The 13,073-nt window shown below is 42.3% G+C and overlaps 1 protein-coding gene across 1 annotated transcript in view; it reads right to left on the bottom strand.

Annotated features, from left to right (window-relative positions):
- Positions 1–13,073, bottom strand: part of LOC102837054 (chromosome unknown open reading frame, human C20orf26) — a 529,862-nt gene that overhangs the window by 266,204 nt on the left and 250,585 nt on the right. Inside the window, exon 14 of the mRNA XM_006860747.1 lies at positions 1,470–1,679. Within this exon, the coding sequence (XP_006860809.1) occupies positions 1,470–1,679 (210 nt within the window). The remainder of the gene's footprint in view (positions 1–1,469; positions 1,680–13,073) is intronic.

The following is a 13,073-nucleotide window of genomic DNA, read 5'->3' as shown; positions in this document are numbered from 1 at the left end:
ATACTGTTGAATGATGATGCAGACAGGAGATTGTAATCATTGCAATGAAATGATGAATGTAAAACTGATGCTCCCCCATGTAAACTATCACTCAGTTAACAATAAAACGTTTTTTTTAAAAAAAGGACTTCAGGTCCTGGTGGCTGCTGAGGCAGAGTCAGGTAGGACAGGCTCTGTGGGGGAGGGATTGAAAACCCAGAGAAGCGGCTCTTACGGAACAGCACCAGAGCTCTGGATCTAGCATATGGTGCTACTGTGATTTAGGAATCGCTCTAGGTGCAGGACTCTCTTTGCAGCCACACATACTATCACTACCACCTCACCCCACCACCCCGGAGTTCAGAGGGCGGGGGCTACAGCCAGATCGGCACATGGAACCAGTGCTAAAAATGGTCCAGTGACATTTGCAAAAGGAAGTAGGGGGGAGGGGGAATTCTACACATTTTTTCCACCTCTTGTTGCACCTTCTTTGCCCAGACTGGACACCTTCAGATGGGTGGGTGCGCACCCCCAGAAAAGGAGTCTAGCGTTGAGCCCACAGTTTTTCCCCACAGCAAAGAAAGAGCCGAGAACTAAGGGCAAATTCATTGGCAGCTGCTTATGACGGCAGGCTCTGGGTCGCAGCCTTAAAATTAACTTGTGCAGGACCCTTTACTCCAGCATATCCGGCAAGAAAAAAGCAGGCCTGTCAGACAAACCACATAAACAATCTATAAACCCCAACATAAAAGGAAGCAACTATCTCGAGAATAATGCTGTGCACATGCAAATACGACCTTCAAAGACAAAACAGTAGACTATCTTTCTCATATTAACTACTCAATATCTATCTATGCACCTCTAAACAAGCGGATACCCCCACCCGCTGCTGGAGGCCTCTATGGTGCACACACACTGCCTCTGTAGCAAGGTGACCGTCCAGTCGGCCACAGTTTTATTTTTGTTTCAAAGTGGTGGGTTTTGCCTCTGCTTTTATATAGCTTCTGTTTTGGGTCTTTTTGGTCACACACTTTTCCTGAAGGCAGGAGCTTCTTCTCCCTACGTTACCGAAGAAAAAACAGCAATAGTGGCCATACAGCCAAGCTACAAATATATCCCATAATATTCTACCATTAAGACAAGAGCCGAAGTTTGCGCTGTGGTCATGTGGATCTGTGTCTTGCTTCAACAGTGTTTGGATGGAACAGATCCGGGGACTGCCCTACCTCCAGACTCGGACCACCTCTAACAACTTCTTTGGGCACAATTTCATCTCCGGGACCATCTTCTTGAGCATTCCCTGTTACCAGGACCAGCTAAACACTGTGTGTGTGTGTGTGTGTGTGTGTGTGTGTGTGTGTGTGTGTGTGTGGTTAGCGCCAAATCTTCGACCAATCATGAGCTCTCAGATCCATCAGAATTATTACGCTAAAGCTGAGGCTGGTGTCAACTGTCTGGTTAATCTGCATCTGTGGGCCTCTTACACCTACCTCTCTCTGGGCTTCTATTTCAATTGTGATGATGTGGCCTTGGAAGGTGTGGAACAATTCTGTGAGTTGGCTAAGGAGAAGCAGGAGGGTGCTGAGTGTCTCTTGAAACTGCAAAAACAGCGTGGTGGTTGTGCACTCCTCCAGGACATGCAGAGGCTGTCCCAAGATGAGTGGGGAAGAATCCTGAATGCCACGGAAGCTGCCCTGGTCCTGGAGAAGAACCTGAACCAATCTCATCTGGATCTGCATGCATGGTACTACCCACACAGTCCCCCACCTCTGTGACTTTCTGGAGAACCATTTCCTCAACAAGGAGGTGAAAATTATCAAGAAGATGGGCGACCACTTGACCAACCTCCAAAGAATGGCCAGTGCCCATGCAGGGCTAGGCAAATATCTCTTCCAGAGGCTCACTCCCAAGCACGACTAGGAAGAGCCTCTGGAGCCCCATAACCTGTGAGGGGCCTTCAGCCTTCCCCTGCTCTCTGCAGACCTTCTGCCTGAACTTTACTCTCCAGCCACAGAGGCAGCATAGTCAACACCCTGGAGCCCCTCTTCTCCCAAGCCATGGACCAAATGAAAACAATAAAGCTTCCTTTTACAGCAAAAAACAACAACAACAACAAAAACCCACAAGACAAGAGCCAATAACAGCTGCTAAGAAATACATGGGAAAAGGGAAGCTTATCTCCTGATCAAATCCACTAGGAGACACTCAGCAAGCTTAATAACACAGCAACAAACATCCATTCAAGCATTAAAAACTCACATAACTATTGGAAATGACCAATAAAACACAACAAAATATCTCAAAACATGTCCCAAAACAGAAAAGAGTAACTGAGACAAATATGCTGGTGATAGATGAAGGCTCCCCAGCAGAGGAAGAGCAGGTTTTGGATTTGCCTGAGAAGGAATTCATAAGAATGATATGGAAACAAATTCAAATGCTCTGAAAAGGGGAAGAAAAGAAGGAAAAACTCAGGAAAGTACTACAAGAGCAATCAAACAAGATTGATACAGCATTGGAAACAAGTCAAAACCTGCAAAAAGAGGTCCAGATGATGAATAATAAAATATTAGAAATGGACAATACATTGAAAGGGAAAAGGAGCAGAATCAAAGATATGGAAGTCATAACCAGCAAGCTGGCAGACAAATCTCTCAATACTGCTAAGATAGAGGACCAAGAAGAAAAACAGATTAAAAATCTGAAGAGAGTCTAAGATCCTTGCTGGATAACATTATGAGGAAAAACTTAAGTATTCTTGGCATTCCGGAATGTAGGCTCACTCAGAAAGCAGCAGAGGATTATAGGTCCAGGGACTGAGAAAGACAACATGCCTATGGGCAGCAGGCTGGCTTACAAAATGTGCTGTTTGGACATTTAACTGAATAAACATTTTAAGTGTGGAATAAAAACATTTTAAAAAAAGGTAATAGAGAAAATACTGTTAACTGAAGGTGCATGAAGAGATTGTTATCATTGCAATGATTTGTTGAATGTAAAACTGATGAACTGCCCTGTACCTTCATTCAATTCACAATAAAAGCTTAAAAAAAAAATTACTACACAGATGCAGTGGTCAAAACAGTCTGGTACTGGTATGATGAAAGATACATGGGCCAATGGAATAGAATTGAGAACCCAGAAGTAAATCCATCCACATACAGTAAATTGATCTTTAACAAAGGTCCAAAACACATTAAATGGGAAAGAAATAGACTTTTCAATAAAAGGTGCTGGCAAAACTGGAAATCAATTTGCAAAAAAATGAAACAAGACCCATATTTCACACCATATATAAAAAAAATTCCTCAACATGTATTAAAGACCTAAATGTAAATCCCAGAAGTATAAAGATATCAATAAAACATACAAAATATTTAGGAACTCTTATACATAGACAAAGAACTTCTAGAGGTTCAAGCTGGATTCAGAAGAGGATGCAGAAAGAGGGATATCATTTCTGATGTCAGATACATATTGGCTGAAAGCAGAGAACACCAGATTGAAGATGTTTGCCTGTGCTTTATTGACTATGCTGAAGCCTTAGAACATGTGGATCATGAAAAGCTACAGACAACACTGTGGAGAGTGAGTACTCCAGAACACTTAATTGTGCTCATGAGGAGCCTGCATATACCTAGACCAAATGGCAGTTGTTTTTTTTTAACAGAACAAGGGAACACCAAATGGTTTAAAATTAGGAAAGGTCTGTGCCAGGGTTGTATTCTTTAACCATACTTCTTCAATATGTACACTGAGCAAATAATCTGAAAAGTTGGATTATATGAGGAAACACGTGGCATCAGGATTGGAGGAAGACTCATTAACAACCTGTGATATAGAGATGATACAACCTTGCTTGCTGAAAGTGAAGAGGACTTAAAATACTTACTGATGAAGATCAAAGCCCACAGCCTTTAGTATGAGTTGCATATGTATGTAAAGAAAACAAAAATCCTCAGGACTGGGTGGAAATATAAAGGTAGACATTTTGTAACAAATAGAGGGGAGTGGTTGATTTTGCAGTAAAGGAAAGGAGGTCCCTGGGACCATCAAGGGAAAGGAGCAGAGTGCAGGACCCTACCCAGAGAAGTAGTGACACTAGAGATGAAGGCAGAGACAATGACATGGAGAGATGGAGCGGCTAGGGACTCTGGACTCAGGTGGGAAGAGAGGGTCTGGGTGCTAGCGGCCAGGGGGCAGTCTTGCAGGGTGTACCCTTTGGTTGTTTGTTGAATCATGGAGGGGATTGTAATCATTGCAATGAAACAAAATACGACAGGATGAATATAAAGCTAATGTTCTCCCACGTAAACTATCACATAATTCACAATAAAAACTTAAAAAAAAAAAAAAAAAAGTCCTCAGGACTAATAAACAACATTCATATAAATGGAGAAAAGATTGAGATGTCAAAGACTTCTTTCCATAAACACTTATGGAAACAGCAGGCAAGAAATCAAACGATGTACCGCTTTAGGTAAATCTGATGCACAAGACTGCTTTAAAGAGCTGAAGAGCAAAGATGTTAGTTTGAGGACAAAGGTGTGCCTGACCCAACCCATGGTATTTTCAATACCCTCATATGCATGTGAAAATTGGACAGTGAATAAGGAATACTGTAGAAGAATTGATGAATTTGAGTTATGGTGTTGGAGAAGAATAGTAAAAGTACTATATATATATTTTTTATTTCTTTATGTATGATGTCTTTGATGTCATCCCACAATTTGTCTGGTCTGCAATTTGTCTGGTCTGCTTAGTGGACCAAGTCTATTCTTGAGATGGTCTCTAAATTCAGGTAGAACATACTCAAGGCTCTATTTTGGTTCTTGTGAACATTTTTCATTTTCTTCAGCTTCAACTTAAACTTGCATATGAGCAATTGATGGTCGTGTCCACAGCCAGCCTCTGGCCTTGTTCTGAATGAGAATATTGAGCTCTCCACTGTCTCTTTCCACATATGCAATTGATTTGTTTCCTGTGTATTCCATTCATCAAGGTCCCTGTGCCTAGTCATCATTGATGTTATTGTAAAAGACATGCAACAAATAAGTCATCAGTTTTGGAAAATTCTACCCTGTGATCTACAGCATTGTTTCTATCACCAAGGCCATATTTTCTGACTGCTGATCCCTGTTTCCAAATCACCATTAATTATAAACACATCTTAATTTTACGTTTGATCAATTTCACATTACAAAAAAAATCTTTAATTTCATCATTACTGACTTTAGTGACTGGTGCATAAAGTGAATAATCATCACATTAATCACCTTCCTTGTAAGCCTTTATCTATTATTCTACCACAGACAGCATGTGCAAGCAAATGTGGCACCAATCATCCTTTTCCCAGCACTCTCTATTCAACTGGGTTTGATATTGCAATGGCCACAAAGAACTCAGGCACCATACTCACGGTTATGGGGTTTATTAGGGAAGTTAATAGGTTACAACTCAAGGTTAGAAATGTCAAGGGCACAGTTCTTCCAGTCAAGACAGTCTCTCTTCAGCATGTCCACAGGCAGCCTTCTTTCTGCATGGCCAATGCTACAAAGTTCTTTCAGGGCTCAACAGCCTGAAAGCAAGCTTACTGCCCAGTCACCCAGATTTACTTCTTCCATAGTCTGTGAAGCCCACCATTCTCTGTCTAATGCTCTGGCTCTTGGCTCTGTGCTGCTGCTCCTCTGCCATTCCTCTGCTATTCATTCAGTGTTACAACTTTCTGTTCCTGGGTCAAGGAGGTTCACTGTACAAGAATCTTGAGGTCCAAAGGACATGCTCCACTCCTGAATCTTCTCTCTCTCTCTCTCTCTTTTTTTTTTTTTTTTAAAGGTTTTTATTGTGGATTAAAACAAAAACAAAAAACACTCAAGCATATATAATAATTTACACTTCCAAAGGGCACATTCTGCAAGTCTGCCTCCTAGCCACCAGCTCTAACTCTCTCTCTTCCCATGAATCTAGAGTCCTCAGCCACTCCCCTTCTCCATGACCCCATCTCTGCCTCTATCTCTGGCATCGCTGCTTCTCTGGATAAGGTCCCGCATTCTGCTTGTACTCTTCTCCCTTAATGGTCTTTGGGTCCTCTGTTTCTAGACTGTATGCTTAACCACTCCCTTGTTTTTGTTACAAAACTTCTACCTTTACAATTGTGACAGTCGTAATTAGTCATGATAACTATTATTCACTATTGAATCATATGAATCTTATCCCCATATCTTTTCACCAGACCCATCCAGACAAGATGAAAACTATTCAGTGGGGACTCTTTCTTTCCCCCCATACTCTTAAACCAAACTCCCTCTTGAAACCTTGTAAGCCAGTCACTTCGTGCCTTTATCACCCCCTCATTTTAGGTAGCCAATGTCTAAATTGCCCATCCCTATCTACCCTGTGTACAGAGGGGATAGTATTGATACTTGATGTGAAGACTCCTTCCCTCTATGTTGGCATTTAGAGTTACTATCTCCATGAGTATAGGTCAGGTTCATCAAATTGTAGCAATTTACCCTTCTTTTATTAAAAAAAAATTTTTTTTTTTTCTTTTTGTAATCTCCCTCTAGTCGAGTTCTGATTATCAAGCCATCGAGACTAGGTCAAATGGGTACTGTCTGAAAGTTTGGGTGTCCTTGTGCATCTCCTCTCACTTCATATCAGCTAGCTGCTTCACTCTCAGCTCTAGCCCTCTGTAGCTATGACCTTCTCCAAGGGCTCAAGTGTCCTCAGGTCTCACCACATTTTGGACCAACCAGCCCTTCCTCTTATCTCTCTCATCTCCAAGTCAACGGGAGTCAATGGACTGTGGTTGAACTCAGCCCATTTCTTCATTGCTGCCTTTACACCTTCACATTTGATTAACAGCTTTGCTGGGTAGAGGATTCCTGGTTGGCAGTTTTTGTTCTTTCAGAGTTTTATATATGTCTCCCCATTGCCCTCTTGCCTGCATGGTTTCTGTTGAGAGATCCTTGCTTAATCTGATTTTCTTGCCTTTGTATGTTACACTTCCTCTTTTCCCTAGCTGCTTCAAGACTGTCTCCTCATCTTTGATTTTTGGTGAGCTTGATTATTATATGTCTTGGTGATTGTCTTTTAGGGTCTATCCTTCCTGGGGTTCATTGAGCTTCTTCAATGCTTATCTTTTTGCTTTTCAGGATGTTGAGAAAATTTTCTTCCAGAAGCTCTTCAACTATCTCCTCTGTGAACTTGTGTGGTTTTTCCTGTTCTGGAATGCCAATAATTCTTAAGTTATTCCTCTTCATGTTGTCCATCATGAATCTTTGGCCTTCTTCTGATTTTTTTTATCCTTTTTTGTGTTTGCTCTTCTATTTTAGTAGCGCTGAGAGATTTATCTTCTAGCTCACTAGTTCTGGCTTCTATCTCTTCAGTTCTACTCCTTTACCCTTTCAGTGTATTGTCCGTTTCTGATAGTTCTATTATTATTCATTTGGACCACTTTCTGTAGGTTTTGAGTTGTTTCAATGCTGTATCTATTTTATTTGATTGTTCTTGTAGCACTTTCTTGACTTCTTCCTTATTTTTCTCAACTCCATTGTATAATGTTTTGATACATTTTATAACAATTTTTTCTGAATTCCTTCTCAGGCATTTCCAAACCCTGCCAATCCTCCAGTATGCAATTTAGGTCTACTTCCAGCTCATTTGCCTCAGTCACTTTATCTTGTTTCTGGACATGTGCTGATATGGTCATCTGCTTTTGTTGTTTGGGCATATTCAGGAGCCTTAATACTTAGATGGGTGTGTATTTTGGTATTTTTTATGATTTTGATTGCCTCTAGGTAGATGTGATCTGGAGATGGGCTTCCCTTTTCACTCTTCTTCCTGAGAAGTTTCAAGATGCCACTGTTGGTGGCTGTGACATAACTCAGAATTTAATTTTTGGCTATTTTCTTTTTAGTCTGTGTGTCCTGCTCCACAATCCCCATTCAGGCTGGTTTCCTAGTGATAAACAGCCCAGGGCCAGCTGTGGCTGTTTTGCATTGCCATTTGGTTTTAAGTGGAAACTGTCACTTTAAATTTCGAGGCAATCTGTGCGCATGCATACTAGAAACCTCCAGAGGTGGGGGTGGGAATATGTCCACTGGCTCGGGCACCCCCTCTAGTCACCAGAATGGAGGTGAACAGACAGTGAGAGACCAATGAACAGATACTAAAAAACAACAAAAACAACAACAACAACAAAAGAATGTCCACACCTGTATCTCTGTGCTTCTGTCAGGCATCCATGGTTGCTCTGATCCTTCCCCTGCTTGGTCTCTCCCAAGATGGCAAATTCAGGAGCAGCTAAACATCTTGAGTTAGAAAGCAATGGGTTTCTTGCTTCTGTTATCAATTCCCCTAGCTGCAAGCTTTCCAATTTTCTAAATATTCCTTTATATATGGTTCAGAGTTCTGTGACCATCCCCTGAGCCTATTTGGTCCGGTATTCTGTGTTGTTGCTGACAGAGCTCCTCACTGCACTTCCACCTGATCCACCACCCTATTTGTTCTCCCCTGACTTTTCTCTTTTAATGGTAGTAAGATTCTCCCCTCCTGCTTCTGAGATGGCTCATTTAAAACCCACATTAGAGTTCCAAGTTTTTACAATCAAAATGAAATCTGTTAACAATCATAACAGAATCACGTAATTCTATCAGCATCTTCTCCCACCTTCTCTTACCTAGACCTAAGTGGGGAAAAAATGTTATTTGGTAAGCGTTACACACTATGAATAGAAGAGGCAGTAAATCACTACACTGCAACACTGTACTTCAAGATAAATCTTGAGATGCTCCTTTAACAATGAAGGCAATGTCATTCCTCTTCAATTCATTATTTCCAGCACGGGGATCATATGGTTGGTTGTCTGATTCAGTACAGTCCACTTAAGTTCACTAATGTCTAGGATATCATTTTTTATGTGTTTCATTCCATTTTTGACAAATTCTAGTTCCTAGATTCAACTTTCCTAATTCCACATTCTGATTATTTATTAATGAATGCCTGTGGCATTTTTTCTCATTTTGAATTTTGCCACACTGTAATAAATGAAGGTCCAAATGCTTTGCTCTATCCATGTCATTAAGGTTGATTTTACTTTGAAGAGGCAGCTTTATCCCAGACACATATTGAATGCTTTCCAAACTGAGGGGCTCATCTTCCTGATACCATATCAAAAAATGTTCCTCTGCTACTCATAAGGTTTTCAAGCAAACTTTTTCAGAAGTAGACCACTATATCCTTCTGTCTAGGCTGAGCCTGAAAGTTCCAAAGTAACTTCTCTACCATAGGTGACTCACTGGTATTTGAAATATCAGCAGCATGACTTGCAGCATCACAGCAAAACACAAAAACCACAATAGTATGATCAACTGAATCATCTATGTGAGTCTAAACTGATAATTGTTCATCTAGAGTATAGATGAGAACTTAAGGAATAGAAACTCTAAATTAATGATGATGACAAAATATGGGTACAGATAGCTAGAAGGGTGACACAAGGCAACATATGTAACTAATGTTATTGAACTGTTCATGTAGAAATTGTAACTGGATGTCTGTTTGGTTGTATATATTGACATAAAAAATAAATAAAATATGGGCGACTTCCTGTTATTCAGGACAGATCCTGTATAACAAAGACATGAAAGACCAAATGAAACAGATGCAGATGATGATCCTGAAACCCCGAGCTTCAGAGGAAACTATAAAGAAGTGGGCTGAACATTGACTAGAAGAAGCTGAACCGGGATGATGAGATTGGAAATAGATGGGTGAACTGTCAGCTGGCCTAATGTGGCACAGCCAATGTGAACTTTTTCAGAAGCAATGGAGCTAGATGGTGGCCTGAAAACACAGATGTACACTGATGGCTGGCAAGAAGAAATGTGCAATTCTTTCTTTCCCCCATACTTTTCTGGTGACCAAAGGTGTGGCAGACCCTAACCCTCTCTCACTTATTGTGACTGCTATGCCAGAGTCAGAGCCACGTTGTTGTGATTTGGGCACCTGGTGCACCACCCCCGAGTCTGGAGTCAAATGAATTCTGCCTCTTCAGACAAGCAGAATGAATAGAGCACTGGACAAGCAGGAACTCTCAGAACCGGCTAACCTATCCCCAGCTTCCCTCTGGGCCTAAAGTGGTTCTTTTTGGAAATAAAGACCCTGACTCCAGCAGACATAAAGAAGGAGGTTGGCAGAAGAATGATGAAGGTAAGGGAAAACACGGGGAGGGATGTTAGAGTTACAGGCAGCAGAGATAAATATTACTAGCTACACAATCCTGCAATGCTGGTGATCTATGTAATCTACAGATAGATACATGGATAGACATGCAGGGTAGTTGTGTGTGGGAGAAAAAGTGGAAGTTTACCTACAAATATTGAGAGGTTTGGCTGCACACATATGAATGTAGTAGAGCATCCAGGGAATAAAGTTACAAAAACTTCTTAGACATTACCAAACACACCTTGATCCCTTTTTGGGCCTGGGGGCTCGGACATAGAATATTGGCATAGCATTGGTAACAAATACATGTTTACATCCTACTTTGGTAAGCAGTGACAAGGATATTTTTGAAAGTCCATTAAGTGACCACCTAAGATGCAAGTATTTGTCTCTCCCTGTTCTGATGAAAGAAGAGGGGTGAAAATTGGGATCAATTAGTCCAATGGACTAATGAAACACATGAACATCAGTCTCCATGACCCTGAAACAAAAAGAACCAGACAATGCCTGGCTACCACTACCAATTGCTCTGAAAGGGATCACATTGGAAGGTCCTGGGTAGAGTGGGAGGAAATATGGAACACAACTCAGGCTTGCTGATCAGACAGAGACTGATGAAATGCTGAAAGTATGGTCCCTTGGTCACCTTTCTGGTCTGTAAGTGAACTTCCTCCTTCCCGGCTCAATTCTCAGCCAAGCAACAGGTAAGTATATAGGAGAGACAACACCACTAGCAAGGTATGCACATCATAAAACAGTCAACCTTTTCAGATCAAAAGGGCAGCATTTACCCAGGATAAAATTCAGAAGAGTTGGGAATGAAGGAGGAATGGAAATAAGAAACACAAGGAGGAAGTAGGATAAATGATGTTACACTGAAAGAATTTCAGTTAGTGAGATGAAACAAAGTGTATGATTTGCTGAATGTAAAACTGATGATCTGCTCTTCACTCAATTCACAACAAAAAATTTTAAAAATAGATAATGGAAAATTAATAATAGATGATTATTAAAATAAAAAAGAAATCAGTGCACTTCCAGCACTTCCCTGACCAGGCAGCACAGGTACGCAGGCTCGGGAGAAAGTAGGGGGTGGTATCACAAATTGGGACCCCCGCCTGGTAGACAGACAGCTTTTGGGCAAACATAAAACATTAGGCTGCAACTTTATGAACTTCTTTTTTTGAAGGATCAAACTATTGAGGAGTTACGAGCATTTTGAGCTTCCACCTGCCTGATCCGGGCTCCTACCCAGGGATGGACCCGCCCACTGCAGAACTTAGCAGGGCTTGAGCAGACCCATTCAAAGGGCAGATGCTCTCAAGAGAGCTAGCGGGGACACAGGAACCAACATAGTCCATCCCATGGGGGTCCTCCATCGCCACATTAGGCATTACTGGCGTGTCTATAGGACAAATTGGGGGGCTCAAGGCACAGGGAGACAAAGAGAGGCATTTTAGACATCATCAAAAACAGTCCCCATCTGCCTGCAAGCACCAAGCCCATCCCCCACTTCTTCGGCTTAGGCCAGCCCTCTGCCTAGCCTCCTAGCCTTAGGCCTGCCCATCAAAGCATCAAGGTTTGGGCCAGCCCAAGCTGAGTAGCAGTTTAACATCAGTCACAAAGCACCCCTGCTGAGGTTTAATCCGCCAGACTGCAAAGCCTTTTGAATTGCAGGAACTATGGTTCTAGCTCAACAGCTGCTATTGGAAACCCTATACTGGGTCACTGTGGGTCATAATCCACTCCACAGCATTTCAACAAGTAGCAAAACTCAGAAGGGCTTGAAACAGAGTAAGGACATTACAGACTTACTGAAGAAGCAGGGAGAGCAGGGCTTGCTGGCGGCTAGGGTGAAGGCATAGTGAAGGTCGTCATCAAAAATAACTCAGAATTCCAGGCAAAAAAGAGGCAAGACAGAGCTCCAAAATTAGGACCCACAGAGATAGAAATAGTTTAAAGGCTTGAAGGCTTATAGCCTGTGGAATTTGGAGCAGAGGTGGGAAATTGCATACCTTTAAATCCGCTGGCCAGGCTCGGAGGCCTGAGCCCACATCCTGGGCTAGACAAAGCGGCGGGACTAAATAGGGGCCGCAGAGACACTGCAGAAACACTCCGCAGGAACATTTGGGAAAAAAGAAAAAAAGGTGCAAGGTGTGCTTTGCTGATTTTGGGTGGTTCCGATCTTATTTTTTTCTTTGGTGTCGGCAATAGGTGCACTCACGGTTTGCCCACATACATCTGGGTGAATGGAGGTGGGGGCTTAACCAAGTGGCCAAGACCCACCCCCACCACTGGCGGTTTCCTCTGCCAGGAACTCACACACTCAGATGAAGCTGAGAAGCGCATTTGGTCTGCCTTTCTTCACTGGTTTAAGAGGGAGCCCAGCGTAGTGCTATGGGTTAAGATGCTGCACTGCAAATTCTTTTGAACGACAAGGCCGGTGGGTCAGGCTCACCAGCCACTCATTGGAAACCTTATACAGGAGATGCGGATGTGTGTCCTATTTGGTCAGCTTACATTCACTGGTTTGAGAGGCGTCCCATTGTAGCACTGTGGATTAAGGTGCCACTGCAAAGCCTTTTGAACTGCAAGATTGGTGGTTCAAGCTCACAAGACACTCCTCGGAAACTCTATACAGTAAACGTGGATGTGCATCGTATTTGGTCTACTTTATTTTTCACTGGTTTGAGAAGAGTCCAACACAGCATGTGGGCTGAAGTGACGCAATGCAAAGCCTTTTGAACTGCAGGGTCAGTGGTTCATGCCCACCAGCCGCTCCTCGGAGACCCTAGACAGGGTCGCTACGGGTCGGAATTGACTAGACAGCACCTAACAGCAAGGAGAGGAGGGCAGAAGTGACTGAA

The sequence above is a fragment of the Chrysochloris asiatica genome, unplaced genomic scaffold, assembly GCF_000296735.1.
Source record: "Chrysochloris asiatica unplaced genomic scaffold, ChrAsi1.0 scaffold00039, whole genome shotgun sequence".
NCBI lineage: Eukaryota > Metazoa > Chordata > Mammalia > Afrosoricida > Chrysochloridae > Chrysochloris > Chrysochloris asiatica.
This window is presented reverse-complemented; position numbering and strand designations above follow the sequence as displayed.